The following is a 19405-nucleotide window of genomic DNA, read 5'->3' on the forward strand; positions in this document are numbered from 1 at the left end:
GTTGCACAACAACAAGATGTGGCCAATGGATACAAATTATAATGAACATGTGAAAAGCAAGTACACTGCAATCATGCATCTCGCTTTTTCTTTTTTTTGTTAAGATCTCTTGATCGATATTTCAGAATAATCCATGTTAGTTGTTGGGCATAGATTTTATATTGAAGGATAAAAACTTTTAGGGTTGCAATTATGCACATGGAAGCATATTCTTTTCCTTTAGTAGCTGGCAATGCTAATCAATTAATATCTAGGTATAAAACTAATTAGGCATTAAAGTCGAAAAGGACAAGAAATGGTTATGTGAGATAAAATTCTGCCCATTTGAACATGAGGTATTGGATGTAAATGACCGACCTACTTAATTGCCAGGTCTAAATCCCAAAAATCTTATCGAGATCAAGTTTATCTGAGACCGGCAATTGAAGCTCTACACATCTCATGAAATAATGCGAGTCATTGGCCGAGCGTTTTTAATCATCAAGAAACTGTTTGCATCTTGATGCGACTATACTAGGATGCTAATACGTACCACAGGACGATATGGTTTACGGGGCACGCTTGGTTCTACACTTCACCATCCTAGGATTTTAATTTCCGAATGATTGAAGATCGAATTGTGGTTGCTCCCTCCATACCATTGCTTGGTTAAATCCCACCGCAAGGGCATCCCAATATTGTTGTTTGGTTGTTTTGGTTTTTATATGTAGAAGGTATGCTAATCTAGTCTAACTATAGACCTTTTGTTATTATAGAACCATGAATCTATCTACCTCAGCAGTAATTAGAGAAATTAAAATCCAACCACTAAGGACAATAATCTTAAAAACAAAAGGTTGATTGCTTAACTATCTTAGAACAAGAGAGAGAGAGAGAGAGTGCACATAGTTATGTACAAATTACTAGTACTAGTGATTTTATGATTCCTGTAAAGGAGGAATGCAGGGACTGATGGCATCACATCCCAAGACCACCATGTACCATCTCCTGCCCCACTTTTGTTCATCCCTCCATGTGCCTGCCATGACATCCCCCACATGCTCGCACTCGGGCTACAAAAGAGAACATAAAACGAGGCGAAAGTTACCTGGTCGGGCCGTCGGACTCCTGTCGGTGCAGTACGCGAAAGGATGTAGATCGTACCGCCCCCATCTCCCAACCTTGCAGGCCCGTATCCATCTACCTCCCCCTCCTCCTGTTCTTCTCCTCCTTCTTTTTTTTTTTTTTTTTTTTTTCTTTCTTTTCTTTTCTTTTCTTTTCTTTTCTTTTCTTCCCCCCCTCCTCCTCCTTCTTCTTCTTCTTTTTTTTTTTCCTCCCTATTTTTTTAAAAAAAATACCTCTCCTGTTGTCAGCTTGCTCAATCATCTTGGAGGATGACTCGGCTACGGTCATCAGCTAGATCCAGAAGTTTCGAGAGTCGCTGCCGGTGACCATCCATTGCTTAGTGATATCTGGATGGTGATGGAAAATGAAGAAATTATCCAGATGAAGCATGTGTTCAGAGAAGCCAATAAAGCTGCGGACTGGATGACCACCTACTGGCTAACCACGCCAATAACATCGTGTGGGCGGAGGATGGAAAGCTGCCTCAAAAACTCCGTAATATTTTGTTTTCCAACTTTATTGGGTGCATCTGTATACGTGTTGTATGAAGCATCCGTTCTATCAAAAAAAATAAAAAAACTCCCTCCTCTTGAACACAATACCATATTACTCTCTTCCGCACTTCATCTGAGAAATTATTTAAATAGGAGGTAATGTAGTCATTATCCTATGATGTAACAAACATATAGGTTGTTAGTTGAAGCAATATTTATTTTTTGTTGAAGGAATGTTGAAGCAATATTTTTAAAATTTAGACCTTCATATATATATATATATATATATATATATATATATATATATATATATATATATATATATATATATATTTGCTAAAGCCTTCATATGTATCTTTACCAAATTATAGCTGAAAAAAAAAATCAAATGAAGAGTTTTTTTATGGAGAAATAAAGATTGCTTTTCTATTATAACAATAAACAATGATTTTAGCATGTGTGTTGGAGAAAAGGAGCTACTTAGAACATTTTGAGATTTGTTGTTTTTAGACTTTTTTTTAGGTGCATCCATACTAGATGTGTATGAGCCATCAAATTTAGTATAAAAAAAAATACAGTGATTTTAGAAAGGATTCTTACTTTGAGACTATGGGTGTTATCAAACCTTAATTGCCAATTAGGCTATTGCTGATGCCAACAAACCATCAGAAGAGGCACTTGATCAAAATCTGACCTGTTTAATTTGTATTAACCCGGCTTTACTTGGACCCCAACCCAATCCAGACACGATGATTCATCCCATATATAATGCATTCACTCTCATATGTCTCAAATTTTTAATGAGTCCAACTAAAACTAGCTCAAAACAGCCATCATATCCAATTAAGACGTGATAGCCATCCATTTGATCCACATCCAACGTGATCCTCTGATGGGAAAGATTTGACTTAAAATAGTGTCAGATCCTCAGAAAATCCGGGTGTGCGAGGGTTGCGTGGATGACTAGATTCACCTTATCGAACCAGCACACCAAGCTCCGTTTTAGCATCCCATGTGCTCCCCCTCTTTCCCCACGGCCCGGGCCCCAGCGCGCCGCGCGTCGGCCCGCTGAGGGCCCCGCGCGCGCGCGCGCGTTTTGGCGATTCTCTGACGATCCTGTAGGCCATCTGGGGCTCCATGTGGCCGGGACCGGTGCTGCCGCCGGACCCCCCTGTCCCTCTACGGTCGGTGAATTCCACTAGCCCTTCATAGTTCTTTACAAAAATCATTTGTTCCTTTCTTCGTCCCTCGTCGCTCCCTTGCCCCAAGGCCCACTCCTGCCTGAATCCATCAACCAACGTTAGGAGGAAAGGTAATGTAGCTGGGGAAAGCACATGGCTTCCTCAATTTTCCACCAATAATAATAATAATAATAACTTTTGGAGGAATGGTTGGAGTCAGAGATTGTCTTGATGACGAGAAATTATTAGATAGACGAGATCCAACGGCTCAATCTAATAGTCACTCGTCATGTTATCTTCTTTATATTTAAACAATTGATGAGAATTTGCAACATCCAAGACCTCATCTAACAAGACTAGTTGGGATGTATTTTCCGACGTTTCTTAGTTTTATATAAGTAACAATATTTTTTCGGCAAATAATCGGTGTAAGACTAAACGCCTATTTTTTTAATTTAAGTTCTGACGTTTCATCCAAATCTAATCACAAGCATCATGAAAATAGGCTAATCGAAAAAAAAAAATTTAGCGTGATATACCTAATTCCAACGGACTTCGTTCTATTGGTCGAGTGAACCGGGCCCATCTAATAATTTCTGTCCCGTGTTTTTAAAAAGCAAATAGTGGTTATTATGTGGTGATGGAGCTCTTGGTGACGTGGGCCTCCCACACAGGGGGTGGGATGCCATGATGCCATGTTCTTTTGACATGCGTTGTTACCTGCACCAGGCTTCGTATATTAAAAAGTCTTATCAAATATTCATTGGAGAGATGGATTAAGCTATTATGATAAAGAAGAGAGCTCGTTAGGGGGGCTAAAAGTTTAATGTCCTCTTCGTCTCGCATTGGTGGGGTGTTTGGTTGACAGGTCGCAGGAGGTAGGTGTTTTGTCAATTTCTTTTTGAGGCCAAGATAATATGCCGTGGATAATGATCCTTATGTACATAAAGAAAAATTATGTTTGCATGCTCTCAGAAAATTTGCAGCTAGTTCATGCTTAAAGCCTATTTGGCTATTTTTATAGAATTAGATCCAAAATTTTGTAGAATTTATAAATTAAGTCAATTAATATTTTTTGGCCATAAATAGATACTTTGTTTATATATGGATCTCTACGTCGCTGGATTTGCTCTTCCTATCTTTTATCTACTCTTTTGCTACATCATTACCTACTTGTTGAGCTCAGATTTTTTTTAAAAAACAACTAGGTGAACTAACAAGCTCAATTTTTATAGAATTTTCAGTTCAAATCTATAAAATTATTTTAATAAATTTTTGCAGCCGTATACTGGACAGTAAGCATATAATACTGTGATTTGCTTTTTGATAAAATGATTCCAAACTATAGACTTAAGCGTCACGGTAAGATTTCCCATGCCATGTCAATAAAGGAAGATGTGTACTTTATTTTTATTATTTCATGCTGATATTTGAAGTGCACTCAAGGTCAACAAATAAAATTTATTGGAAAGCCTTCTCTCTTTACGCAACTCGTCCTTGCTTTTTTTTTCTTTTTTTTAAAGTAAAAAACGGCTACTCATTTATATAAGTCTAACATGAGTACAACCAACCAAATCATGGGAAAGAAAAGACAACAAAGCAACAGGAGCATCTGATGCAGATATCCACAAAAAATCTCCGAAATGCCGGGCCACAAAAGAGGCGACCCAGTCTGCGGTCCTGTTCGCCTTCCTAAACATGTGATCTGCCTGAAAGCTACTCATCAACTGAGCCATCCTACGAGTCTTCCGGATAAGGAGGTGACCATCATCATACCTGTCCGTCCTTCGGATCTAGTTGATCACCACCGCAAAGTCCTTCTCAAGGTGCATCCGCTCAACGCTAAGCACCTGTCTGGCATAAGATAAACCCTCTCAGGTAACCCACAGCTCTGTCCCCAACTACTATAAATCCTGATGTAAGCCGTCATCCTGCGGCAAGCATCCTCCCAACTCGCCTGTGCTTTGGAACCTGTCATTGCGTTCTACATTTTGGGAGTCGAATGGAAGTTATCTTGGGACACACAGCCGACAGATTCATGCATTTAAAACTTGTAGGACTTGTAGGATGCCCCAATAATTTCTCTTTATTATTTTTTGGGTACAACCCCAATAATTCCTCTCCGGAGGCACACGTCCCGAGCTCTATTTCAACTTTGCATGTCCCATTGTTGCAATTTGGTCGGGCGCTCCGACCCTTCGCAAAGCCAAAGCCGAATTCGTCTTCCTTCAAAAGTATTCTTTTTTTAAAAAACAAAGCCTTTTTTTAAACACAAAATAAATGATTGTAAGAGACGCAGGTTCAAACTCCTTTGTTATTTGAACATTGGGATTTGGATGAATTCGGACAGTATCTTTCGCCAGTACGACCGCCCACGTTCGACTTCTTCCGTGGCATAACCAACCAACCCACTGAGCTCTGCTGTTCTTCTAGTCGATATCTCTAATGCCACCTTCCACTGGTAGGCACTCTTAGATCCATCGAACATGATATTTGGACTATTAGATGTATTTATATACTCAAACGGTATGAATCATATGTTTCCGCAAAAAAAAAAAAAGCACTTTATTATAGAATCTCAAACGATTGAATGAAAACTTTTCAAATTTTTTTATGTTTATGTTTCCCCACTTTTCATTAAAATGAGGAGCCTATGGTACACTAGACTAATGCAAAATCCACTACAGAAGCTCCAGAATCAGTGGCAAATCTATGAGAAACAAAGCAAATGATTTTAAGATTTACTTCCCTAATAGAATATCCATATAAATTTGTTTATAGAAACTGCAGCAGCTTAATTATGTTAATATCAATCATGAAATGGATGGAAACGCCTCTCAAATTGTACGTAGATAATCAAAATATTGTCTAAAAACAATTTATTTTTTTTAATAAAAGAATTCTGTTTACTTTCTTAATTACCTCGAAGGAGCAGAACCTCGGAATGTAATAATTTTTAGGTAATTGTCTCATGCCCAAGGTAGCCGTATGCTTCAGATCTGCAAGTAAATTCAAGCAAAATGTGACAGGAATTTGGCATTGAGAGAAGTTTTCTAGGGATATACGAAATGGGAAGGCTAAAACGTTAACAATTCACATCGGCAGACTTGCTGGCATTTAATTGAGTGCGATAATTCTTAGTTTTTATCGTAAAATACCTATGCATTAACCAAACAGATACTAATCAAGATGAGTATATTTACTAATGGAGTTGTTCTTCCATGACGTAACAGCTTCAACCTTGAAACACTCCAATCACTTATATAACAAAAACACTGGAAAGCAAACTAAAAAGATATGAACGAACTTTAAATTTTATTCGTATAAGAGAAACTATTATATTCTGCCCCACTAAATATTCAGGATAGAATGTCACAGTAGTTGTTCAACCAATGATCAAACACCTTACACATAGCAACATGCCTATGCAATTAAATCAATGATTAAATCAATTCTAGGCAGCATAGATCCAATGTGTTGCTTCATCATTGCACCCTCTTTCTTTCCCACTGGAGTCAAATGAGTGGCTTTACTCCAATCAACAATAGAACCTTTTCTAGTCAATCCTTTCAAGATTATATTTCACCATCCCCTCAAGTGAAGATCTGAACTCACACTGAGGGAGGCACTGAAGATTTTGGATTGCCGAGTCAGCTATTTCTTTTGCTAGATCTTGAGCTCTCTTGATTCCTCCGCACTCATTAACTAAGTGTATTGCAGTGTCTAATGAACCATCTTCACTGAACTCAGAGTCAATCATATCTCGTAATCTAGGCTCCATCTCTAATGCAAAAATTACAGGGGCAGTCAAGTTTCCCTTCGCCAGGTCGCTACCAGCTGGTTTGCCAAGTTGCTCAGCCGATTGAGTGAAGTCAAGAATGTCATCAACAACCTGGAATGATAGGCCCAGGTTCTTTCCATATTCATACATCTGCTCGCACAAGCTACTGCTGACGCCACTAAATATAGCAGCAGACTTTGTGCTTGCTGCAATCAAAGATGCAGTCTTGTAGTAGCTCTTAAGCAAATACTCTTCCAGCGTAAGATCACAGTTGAAAAGGCTTGAAGCTTGCTTTATTTCACCACTAGCAAAATCCTTGATAACCTGTGACACTACTGTTACGTGAGAAATGAACCATATAATTAGGATTTGGGAAGAAGAGTCAAGGTTTTTCTGCCTAACGTACTTGGCTTATAAGTTTTATAACTTCGATGTTTTCAAGATTTGCGAGGTACCAAGAAGATTGTGCAAACATGAAGTCTCCTGCCAGTACTGCTACTCGTGTCCCATATAGCTGATGAATTGTTTCCTTCCCTGGAGATGATTAAACAAATTGGTCTATTAGCTCAAGCAATGAATTTTCTTAACATAACTTGGTGATCTCTAAGAAACTGAACAGTTCAATAAACTATTTCTAAAACATTCTTCTAGCTCTTTTGGCAGTGAAGTTTGCAGTGCATAAAGTCCAATCTAGTTGTCAAAATATAAAGCAGTAGCTCATGGATAAAGCAAGTATACAAACACCAACACCCACACAAGCAGACCAGCGGGTTGCCTAGTTCACCATGTGATAGGTATTTTAACAGAACCTTCCTGCAAAACTAGAAATAACTCGATAGTCCTCTCATTCGTCAACTGCATATGCATAAGCCTCACGCACAACCAATGAAGAATTTGTCGCTTTTGACTTTTTGTGAATTTCATTCCCTCAACTAATCAAATGTGCCACCAGATGAACTAAAAGAAACTATTTGTTTTAATAAGAACAAAAAATACAACTAGCTAGAGATATCCATCTGTACAGATTTTGCAATTGCATTTTTAAATGATTCACATAACTTATGTGATACTGTTGTTTCGACACCAAAAGGTAATAGACCTACTCACACACTGATATGAATTTGGTAGGAGGGTAGATGGTAAAAAGCCTTATTGCTAGGATCTATCATAAACATGGATAGGATCAGCAAATAAGAAGACTCTAGCACATGGCAATAAATACTACATACAAAGACACATGCCCATATGTAAGATCAAGACTATGCAAAAGGCATGTTCTTATTATTGAAATAAATACAAGAAGACACGTTTGCACAGTGTAAATTATGTGCAGAACTCTATACTGATGCAGCACAAGCTAAGACAAAAGTTCATGTCAGATCAGCATACAACAACAAGATTTAGCTCAGCAGGCTGAACTTTGTATTTGCTCTTAATCCGGGGAGTGGTTAGTAAATCATGAGGCAGGTAAAAGGCGCCAGCTTATCAAGCTGGTAAAATCCATGGCAGTTGGACCAAGGGACCTAGGATCGAATTCTGCCTTCATCACTGTTTTGGTGGGTGAGGGTATCTAGGAAGAACTACACCTCCATTGTGCAGCTCATTGCCTAGTGGACCTTCCACCAAAAAGCATGAGGCAGGTACTGAGCTTGCGGCATGAATATGCCCATGGAAAACAGGGAGGATAAGCCAAAACAAGTGCAAGGTGATATCGTTATGTGAACATGAAGAAATATGCACGTTGAGCAAACTGGCAATCAGACAAACATGCAAAGAATTTGTACAAGAGCATCCTTAAGCTAATACGTGCAGTTATCCAACCAAAGAAAGTTGAGCTTACTGTGAATTTATGCTTCGTGTAATATGATTTTATATTTGAAAAAATAAATATGGGTACTTGCTACTGATTAAAAAATTAACATCCCACCTTGTTCATGAACAGGGTATCTACAAAGCTGCATCACCAGAAAAATAATTGAAGTTGCACTGATAGAAGTTTCTAAGAGGAGGAAAATTTTATTCAATTCAATTCTAACTGAGTCTCAACAACAGTTTAATAAAGACATCTGAACAAGAAATACATGAACCCTTAGCATTCCCCAAAAAACCTTGATATTTTCTTAAATTAGGACCATACCTGAATTCGACTTGATAATAGAAATATGATGAACAATTTATTATATAACAAATTTAACATATTTGTCTTTCACATGCTGGAAGAATAAATTGGTCATTATTAGTGTAGACAACACCAAGAGTCCTTAGTTTCTTTTATGGGTAAATAAGGCTTTCTTAGAATGGAAGTTGTTACTTTCAGACTAAAAGTTCCACCTAGGACCCCAACCAATTCACAGATAGCCCAACACCCTAAACTGAAATAGTCTAGGAATACTCACCAACTCCCTGACCTAAATTGGCCCCGCAAAAGCATTAGTAAACCTATTCAGAACCTATATCCTTACTGAACTCAATGTAGCTATTTCTACCTTAATTGGGCTCTAAGAAATCCTTTGCCCATGACTACCAACCTTGTATGACTGTATCTATCTTTGACCTATTGCTCAACATATTGAAATCAGCCTCAAAAATTCACGCTTTAAATTAGTTTCCTAGGTACCCATTGGCCTATCTGTTAGCTATCATCACGATCAACCCTTCTCTTAATGGACTCATATTTTTTACACCACCCTTCTACTCATAGCTTTCTCTAAACAGAGCGGAATGGAGGGAAAGGATTCGTGTAGCCTACCCCAACTAATTTGGGATTAAGACTTAGTTGAGTTGAGTCTTCTACTTGCAGCTTTCCACCCACTGATCTATTAATACTTCATCATATAAGATACGCAAAAAAATGCGAGAATTTTCAACAAGTCCAAAATGACATGAATGAAGCAAATGTGAGATGGTATAGGTGATTTTCTAAGTGACATTGATTAAAAAATTGGGTTTCAGGTTATCATTATGAAAGTAAAATAGAACAAGTAGGGCTTCTTCTTTGGGAAATTAAATCTTGGCACCTAAACCCTCCAACTAATTATTGCAATCAGTTGAACCACTATTCCTTTAAGAGATGAAAGACTTTCCCTTCACCCTGGTGATTTTCTTTCCACCTCGTCAATGAGAGGCACCACTCTGCCTTTGCAATTTACAATCCTTAACTGGTGCTTTTAGATATTTGAATGGCACATCTAGCAAAAATGTTTATCTCTCATCTCCTTCGTTGTGCAGGAGAAAAAGCAAAATTTTTCAGTATAAATTGGCGGACACTGTAACCCCGCCAACAACAAAAGCAAAACTTAGACCACTCCATTCTGTCCTTCCTCTGCGTGACAAAATGGTCTAAACAATAGCATACTAAAGAATCAAAAACAACAAATATCTGAGGGACTTCATAGCATATCAAGTGCTTATGAAATCAAACATTAAGTATAATAATTCAAAATATATCACACATTACATTCAAACAAGTCAAAATGTCTCAATTAACCAATAATAGAAGTTCTAGAATACACACTTGTGCCAAATGTGGAACATTGATCGCCACAAGTACATGATACAAGAATCTTGATGGTAGGAATCATTTTTCAAGCGATTAAGGTCTCATAACCAAGATCGGTACCAATTCTTTATATAATCTCATGTTTAACAATAAAGAAATCTGTTTGATTTTTCTATATTATCTTGCTATAATTTTGAAGAAAATGTGCTGCTATCACTGAACCGGTATCGGTAAGCATACCGGTCGCCTATCGGACCGGTTCGAGGCCGGTTCGTATCAAAACCGATCCGGTACGAACCGGTCTTTTGTTTATAAATTTTTTTTTTAGTTAATGGATGCGCGCAGAAAAAGAAATTTTTTTTTTGGTTCGTGTTCGCATGGCTGGCTAAATGCCACTCTGTGGCATTTATGACCCACGCAGCAGTTTCCCTGCCCGCACGGGAATTGCGTCCACACGCCGTGGAATCGTGCCGCGCACGGTGGAACCGCGCCCGAAAATGCGTAGGAGGAATCGTGCACAGGCGCGCGCGCTCTGCCCCGAAGGTTTGGGCCACGCGCTCTCACACCATAGCGCGCGCGCTGTGGTGTGAAATCCACAGAGCGCGCTCTGTAGTTAAAAAAAAAAAATCGGTACTGGTTCGCACCGGTACGAGACCGGTACATAGCCGATACGTATACATACCGGTCGGTACCAGCCCGAAAACAGCTGAAATCGGTATCCACGTTGTCCGGATATCGGTTCCAGACTAGACCGGTCTGTACCGGGCCAAATCGGCCGATACAGACCGGTTCGGCAGACCATGGTTGCTATTCTTGTGTTATCATAATGCCACTTGTTTCATACAGGAAGTCAACAATTGCAAAAATTTTAAACAGAGTGAGCATTTCAAAATGAAAAGAAAACATTTGAGCTATATAAAATATCTACCTCTTCGCATTTCACTTTCATCTAACACATCATCATGTATTAAACTTGCCGATTCGTATCAGAACCGATCCGGTACGAACCGGTCTTTTGTTTATAAATTTTTTTTTTAGTTAATGGATGCGCGCAGAAAAAGAATATTTTTTTTTTTGGTTCGCGTTCGCATGGCTGGCTAAATGCCACTCTGTGGCATTTATGACCCGCGCAGCAGTTCCCCCGCCCGCACGGGGAATCGCGTCCACATGCCGTGGAATCGTGCCGCGCACGGTGGAACCGCGCCCGAAAATGCGTAGGAGGAACCGCGCGCAAGCGCGCGCGCTCTGCCCCGAGGGTTTGGGCCACGCGCTCTCACACCATAGTGCGCGCGCTGTGGTTTGAAATCCACAGAGCATGCGTTGTAGTTAAAAAAAAAAAAATCGGTACAGGTTCGCACCAGTACGAGACTGGTACACAGCCGATACATAAACGTACTGGTCGGTACCAGCCCGAAAACAGCTGGAACCGGTATCCACACTCTCCGGATATCGGTTCCAGACTAGACCGATCTGTACCAGGCCGAATCGGCCGATACAGACCGGTTCGGCAGACCATGGTTGCTATTCTTGTGTTATCATAATGCCACTTGTTTCATACATGAAGTCAACAACTGCAAAAATTTTAAACAGAGTGAGCATTTCAAAATGAAAAGAAAACATTTGAGCTATATAAAATATCTACCTCTTCGCATTTCACTTTCATCTAACACATCATCATGTATTAAACTTGCTGTATGGATCATCTCGATGATTTCTGCTAAACGTTGATGTTGGCCTGATAGTTCCCTGGTTGAAAAGTGCATGAATAAATCCTTCATGGTATTTTTTTTGTTATTTGGGCTGCTATAGATTATCAGGAAAAAAATGATAAAACATACTTTAAACCTGCAATTTGAGCAGTGGCCCTTGACACCAGGAAAACCAGAGCGGGCCTCAACCTCTTTCCACCAGCACCAAATATCTGCTCCGCTGCAGATACTAGAACTGGATTTTCTGATCCAATAATCTATTAGAAAATTTGTCAGATAGGGTATTTGAGAGATCAATAAAAACATGAAGGTAACTGAATAATCAAAGCAAGCTTCTTCATATTCAAATAGAAAACACAAACAGCAAAAATAAAATTCTCAAAAAAGAAAAACATAAACAAGAAAATAAACTAGTTTACTCATGACAGTGAAAATGTGATACTTGGAAAAAACTCTAATTGAGAGGTGGATTAAAATTTAAAAGTGATTCACATACTTGATATCAAATTTTACTCAAGCATGAAGAAAAGTGAAAAAATATAGAAGAATAAAAGTGCAAGGTCAAGTAATGGCTATACCTACTTGGCCAACATTCGAAAATCTAAAGTGAATTCATATTCAAGAATTTGTGGGACAAATTGTGGTTTAACAACAGAGTAATATGTCAAAGTAGGAAAGTATAAGATTGATGCTGTTTTTTCTGACTATTGCTACCATTCATTTACCCACCTTAACTAGCAATTTTAGGATGACCGGCAACCAGTTATGAACACCCCTACGCCCTAGGAGGCATGTAAATTCAGTTCATGCATCACAATCTCAATTGGTTTAACTAGGAGACCGACTCAACCTTCAAGGAAAAATTATACTATTTATACAATGCCTTTACATGATTGTACCCAACAAATATTAAACTATTTATTTTTTTGTCTCGAGTTTGCTCATAGCATTTCTTTAGCCCGTTGCCTTGATGTTCTGATCACCCAAAATGTTTACCTGTTTTTTTCCTTTGGCTTACCAACAGGAATAGATATTTGTCTGTAAACTGAACATCCTTTCTTTGATGTACTTTCACCTGATATTCTGGGGTTAAGCAGAGTCTCATGCTTTCAGCTATGTGTACTCGCCTCCAGTTTCAGTTAACCGGAATTTGTTCATGATAGCACAGAACATTTGGTTGCTTCACCCACTTATTATTAACGATTCATCTTTGGCGTTAGCACCGTTCTCCGTTTGCATGGTAGAGTTCCAGATTTGTCTAGAACAGCCTTGCTCGCTAATTTGGTTATTGAAAACCGAATATGATTAGAGCTTCAATGCTTATTAAGGATTTTCTTGAAGCCATTTCTCAGGGTTTCAAGAATCCAACTTGAGTTAGAAACTTTCCCCCCAATCTGCATTCATAGTGCACCCCATATCCTATCCACAAGTAAGCAAAGATAGATAACCGCAACACTGGCAACATAAATCAAGAGATTTCAGAATTCCTAATAAAGGACGATTGAGAAAGAGCACTTACTGATTTCAGATTCTTGTTTAGCTGCTGCAGGTCGTTGGAAACCGCTTCCAGCAAAGCAGAAATCTGAATGGGTCCGGCACCAGATACCAAAGGGTTGACACCAACAGGCGGCCCCAAGCTATGAACATCCACTGCAAGCCCAAGACACACGGTCACCTCATCCAAATAAGACCCCAAAACCCGCTATCAAATACCAAGAAAAGGAGACAAATTACCATTCTGTGTCGATGAGACCCGGCAGCGAGCACCAGCGCTGCGCCGCGAAACCGACCTCCGTCGCGTCCTCCCGCCGCCGCCTCCACTCGAAGGGCACCCACAAGATACAAGATCCAAACCCCTCTGGCTCCACGTCAACGAAAACATCCTCGCAAGAACCCAACCAAAACTCGGCGGCACCCCCGATCAAGACGCCCACCAGTTCCCGAAACAAGAGGAGGCAGAGCTCGAACACCAGTTAACACTCATTCAAACTACCGCGCATCCAAACCAAACAACCACTTGGAATCAGGCCAAAGATACGCATCCAAATCCCCCGAAGATCCCCCGTCGGCCTGGGCCTGCCAGAGCTGTCGGGCCTTCAATAAATAGGCATGTGAGTCTATGCGTGTGATTTTATAGATAGAGAGAGAGAAAGAGAGGAGGAGGAGGAGGAAGAAGAGCGAAAGAGGGAGTAACGTTTTTTAAATAGCCGGAGACTTTCCGCCGGCTTTTGAGGTGGATCCATGAGGTCCACGAGAGCCTTTGTGAACTGGGTCCTCCTTATCATTTGAGAGAGAGGAGGGGCGGGACACGGAGGACGGAGCCGTGGAGGAGACTCTGGGTGTTCCGAACCAGAGATAACGGAGGGACGAGATCTTGCCACGGTGGGAGCACCTTTGAGAATCCGGACTCTTATCATGGAGACATTTATATCTGTGTATCGATAAGTTAAAGACTTGAGCTGGATCGGTCAAGACAATTTAATATGAGCGGTTCCTTGTCTCAACATTCCTGGGTGAACCTTGTGACTGCCAGAGGATAAGCTCTCGAATCATTGCATCTTTTTCTCTCTTTTTTTTTCATGTAAGCTGGAATGAACCCATTGATGTTCCCTGGGTCTTGATTAGGTGTGTGTTTGCTTTTTTGGGGTTCAAATTAATATCCGTCAGCAACCAATGAGGTTGTAGTTGTTGTAATGTTGGTAAGAACTTGTCATTCTATTGTCATGAGATGATTCGTGCATACTTTCAATAAATAAATAACAATTTAGTTAAACCGTCCCGTCGACTTTGATGATAAGGCTGTATTTTTATAAGCAGATATTTTACGAGTATTATCTTGCATATAACAACTTTGCACTAGAATCATTTATGTGATATTATAATAGATATAAAATTTTGTATCAAAATAAAATATGGCCTTATCAAAACAAGTATTATCTTTAAATAACAAAAACAGCAATGAAAAATATAGTTTTGTAACGGAAGAGCTATTACAGTGAAAAGGGAAATAATTTCAAGTTAATTGGAATCGTTTAATATGGAACTTCGAATGGATGCTGCAAGAGTGCATTAGACCTGTCTACAGTGTGCACTTGTCGAGTGATAAATTGAAAACCACGTCACACTGGAGCATTATTTTGCATGCTCCAACAACAGTTGATTTGACGTTTGCAGCATATATTATATGAAACTTGGATTAAGTTCTTTTATGATGAGGTGACAGGTGGTACAAAAACAAAGTCTACATTAATTGGGTTGGGTACGTTAAAGTTCTGAATTGTTCGACTGGATATGAATTACTCGAATGAGTTGTTCGTCACTTTTTGTCCGTTTCCATAATATACAGTAAGTTTTCTTAGTATCACTTCGCAACTTAACTTCTAAGAAGACCATAGCAAGACATGAAACTGTGCGTCATTCATATATAAGAGACTAGTTGAAAACCTAGGCTCTCCCACGATAAATATTTGAGAAAATTGTAAAATCTTTCTGAGATTAAAAATAAATTATATATATAATTAATAGTATTAAAAATTTATGCTTAAAGTTCTGAAATATTGGACTTGATATGCCTCACTCGAATGAGTTGTTCATCACTTTTTGTCCATTTCCTTGATATCCGGAAATAGAGATGGGCACTGGGCCGGGCCGTGGTGTCCATTTCCTTGATATCCGGAAATAGAGATGGGCACTGGGCCGGGCCGCCCACGGCCCGGCACGGCACGGCACGAAGCGGGCCGTGCCGGCACGGCCCGCCAGCTACAGTGCCGGGCCGTGCTGGGCTAGAGGGTCCTGGCCAGCGGGCCGTGCCTGGCACGGCCCGCTTCGGGCCTGGGCCGGCACGGCCCGGTCTAGGCCCACGGGCCAAGCACGGCACGGCCCGCGGGCCAGCACGGCACGGCCCGCGGGCCAGCACGGCACGGCCCATAAGGGCCTGGGCCGGGCTGGCACGCGGGCCTGGCACGGTCCGGGCCTGGGCCCGGCTCGGCCCGATAAAAATTAATGCTTCATAAATTTTTTTAATAAATTAATAAATATTGAACACTAAGAATTTATGATTTATGAATATAAAGCCACCTTAATGGTGGGGGGTTTGGCATAGACCCCTACCAGTTTATTAATTTAAATCAAAATGGTACATGAAGGGAGGTTTGGATCTTGGTCTGACCTCTAGAATACAATAAGAAACTAAGAAAGGGCCGAGGTTTGGACCTTGGTCTGACCTCCAGAATACAATAAAAATGTACAATTATAAAAAATTAAGAAATCTTACTAATCATCAGTGATTCAGTGAATCAGTATTCACTCTTCAGTCTTCAGTCTTCAGTCTTCAGTAGTGTTTGTATCATCATCATCAGAGGATGTTGTATTATGTCCACCTTTATCTTGAAGTCTTGCCTCAGCATCCAGCCAATCCTTGAAGCAGAGAAGCATCTCCACCGTTTCGCCCGTCATCCTACTTCTCTTTTCGTCAAGAACACGCCGACCTGCACTAAAAGCGGATTCCGATGCTACCGTGGACATCGGCACAGCTAAAATATCGCGTGCAATTGCAGACATAACAGGATATTGATTTCTAACACTCTTCCACCAAGATAATACATCTAGATTCTCTATTTGATTTTCATCATATGCAGAATGAAGATCATTTCGTAAATAAAATTCTAGTTCACTACTTAAAGATGAAGAAGATGAAGAGGAACTTGAAGCATGTGTGTGTCTTCTCTGTGCAATGAATGAAAAAATAGATGACGAACGAGAACTACTAGAAGGAGAAATAGAGGTTTGTATTTGTGTTCTAGATCCACGAATTTTTTCATCATATATAGCATAAATATCATAAAGAAGTTTTTTTACCTCGTCTTTAGCAGATTCAGCATCTTGATTCATATTTTCAGAGTATGCATCAAGTAAAATTAGCACGCCATTTAATTTAACTCTAGGATCAAATAAAGCAGCTAAGTTATGCATAGGACATATCCTGTCCCAATACTCATTCCATTTAGATTCCATGAGGTCAATAATAGGCATTAAAACATCATCATATCTATGTTCTGCAAATTTTTGACTAATTATATATGCTTGTTGTAAAAATGAACATGAAGTAGGGTAATAAATACCAGAAAGAACATTGGTAGCATTATAAAAACTAAGCAAAAAATCTTCCAAAATTTTTCTTTTATTCCAATCAGTTTCAGTCAATGTAAATCCTAATCCACGATCATTAATATATGCACTTAATAAATTTTTATATGGGTATGCATCATATATCATGCTATATGTGGAGTTCCAACGAGTAATTACATCAAATTTAAATTTTTTTAAAACGTTTACCATGATTTATGCATAATTCCTTAAATTCTTGAAGTCTTGATCTAGAAGCATGAATAAAAGAAACTGCATTTCTAATTTTTGAAATCACATCTTGAATCATGCCCATGCCAGCTTGAACAGAAAGATTTAAGATATGACATGCACATCTAATATGCAGTAAATTTCCATCTAATATGGGATGCAATGAGTCTTTTAATAATACAACAGCAGAATTATTATTAGATGCATTATCAAAAGTAATAGACATAATTTTATCATTAATATTATATGAACATGCAGTTTGATAAATTATATTTGAAATTTGTTGCCCAGAATGTGGAAAATCAAAAGCACGAAAAGCAAGAATACGTTTATTTAATTGCCAATCATTATCAATATAATGAGCAGTAATGGCAATAAAACAATTACTACCTACAGATGCTGACCAAATATCAGAAGTTAATGAAATTTTTACATTTAAAGTAGAAAGTGTTTCAATTAAATTTTGTTTCATTGCTAAAAAATTGGTCATAGCTACTCTTCTAAATGTACGCCTACTAGTTCTTTTGTAAGCAGGTTGTAGGTTTAATTGAACATATTCTTCAAAATTAAAAGATTCACATAAACTAAAAGGTAATTCATCCTTAACTATCCATTTTACAAGTGCTTTTCTTTGATTTTCATGATTATATGCAAAATTACCTACAAGTAATCCCCCTTATATATTAAGGGTACTTTGAGTTTGAGCATGAGAATCATGCATCCTATGACTCTCTTGATGTCTTTTTAAATGCCCTGTTCCCCCACTACTACTACAACTATAAAGTTTGGCACATTTTTTACATTTAGCTTTCCAGACTCCCTCAACCATAACTCTATCAAATTCATTCCATACAGTACTAGTCCTCTTACGAGAAGAGGTTTGACCTTCACTCGGTTCACCAGTTCTAGAGGAACTAGGAACAGGGGGTTGGGGATTAGTTTCTTCTCCCTCAGAAACAGGAATGCCAAACTGACTTTCCTCAAAAGATGACATATCTATGATTAATTCAAAAAATAAAAACTAACCGCAAGGAGGAATTGAGTAGAGGGTCGGAGGGCAGAGGCAGAGCCGAGATTCCGAGCTTCCTCTTGTGCTCTCAACAGAAGCGACCTTCTCTTCTCAACAGGAACCTCCTCTTGTGTAGCACTTGAACAAACTAAAAATTAAATTGCTAGAAGAGCACTTTAGAAGAGAGAAATAATAGCAGTAGAGAAGGAGAGAATGAGAGGTTTGGTGTGGTGAGAATGAGGGAGGAATGGGCTATTTATAGAAGCCCAAAATTTTTTTTCCCAAAATACCCCTCAATTCAGCCGTTATTGGACTGTTGGAAGGGGTAAAATGGTCATTTTCACGAAAATAGCCGTTGGAAACGGCTATTTTCCTCCCCCCTCTCCAGACGGGCCGTGCCTGGCACGGCCCGTCTGGAGCCGTTACGGGCCGTGCCAGGCACGGCCCGTTTGGAGACGTTGCGGGCCGTGCCTGGCACGGCCCGTTTGCGCCCGTTACGGGCCGTGCCTGGCACGGCCCGTGGCGTGCCGTGCCCGGCCCGGCCCACCAATAGAGGGGCCTGGGGCCGGGCCGGGCTGGCCTTCCGTGCTGGACGGGCCGTGCCAGGCACGGCCCGTTTAGTCTTTGGGCCCGGGGGGCCTGGGCCGGGCCGGCCCGGCACGGCCCGTTGCCCACCTCTATCCGGAAAGCTTTCTTGACATCACTTCGTAGCTTAACTTTTAAGAAGATTATAGCAAGTAATGAAACTGTACATGATTCATATGTAAAAGACAAGTCCGAAACCTTTCCTAGAACTCTCCATGATAAATATTTGAGTGAACTACAAAAATTTCTCTAAAATTAGAAGTAAATTACATATTCACTTAATCTTATAAAAAATCTATGCTAGTCATTCTAAAATTTATTTTTATTTAATACTTTAATCCATAACTCAATAAAATGTTAGTCAAGCTATTGATTTTGTTGGAACCCAAATGCCATATCCGAAATTTTTTTAAAATTACCAAAATAATCTTACAAAAATACTCCTAAGGTTTACATTTATTATACTTACACCTAATATATTTGTAGAACCTACAATTACACCAATTAAATTGACAGCGTTAATGAAACTATATATCTATTGTAAAAATTTAAAATTACTCCTTTAAAAAAAATAAAGCTCCTCTTTTACTTTTCTGTCTCTCTGATTTCTTCGAAGTTTTCTATCTTTAAAAGTCTTCTTTTCTTCGAGATTGAGTGACTAGAGTTTATTTCTCACTTCACCACCCCA

The 19405-nt window shown here is 39.4% G+C and overlaps 1 protein-coding gene across 1 annotated transcript; it reads right to left on the minus strand.

The window, feature by feature from the left end:
- Positions 1 to 6077: 6077 nt before the first annotated feature.
- LOC103712684 (solanesyl-diphosphate synthase 2, chloroplastic-like) lies at positions 6078 to 14013 on the minus strand. Its single transcript, XM_008799269.4, has 6 exons — positions 13503 to 14013; positions 13288 to 13418; positions 11898 to 12025; positions 11702 to 11805; positions 6967 to 7094; positions 6078 to 6884 (listed from the first exon to the last, which is right to left on the minus strand). Exons 1-6 carry the CDS (start codon positions 13648 to 13650, stop codon positions 6336 to 6338), a joined length of 1188 nt encoding a protein of 395 aa, XP_008797491.1. The 5' UTR covers positions 13651 to 14013; the 3' UTR covers positions 6078 to 6335.
- Positions 14014 to 19405: the final 5392 nt, after the last annotated feature.

The sequence above is a fragment of the Phoenix dactylifera genome, chromosome 4 (assembly GCF_009389715.1).
Source record: "Phoenix dactylifera cultivar Barhee BC4 chromosome 4, palm_55x_up_171113_PBpolish2nd_filt_p, whole genome shotgun sequence".
NCBI classification, from domain to species: Eukaryota; Viridiplantae; Streptophyta; class Magnoliopsida; order Arecales; family Arecaceae; genus Phoenix; species Phoenix dactylifera.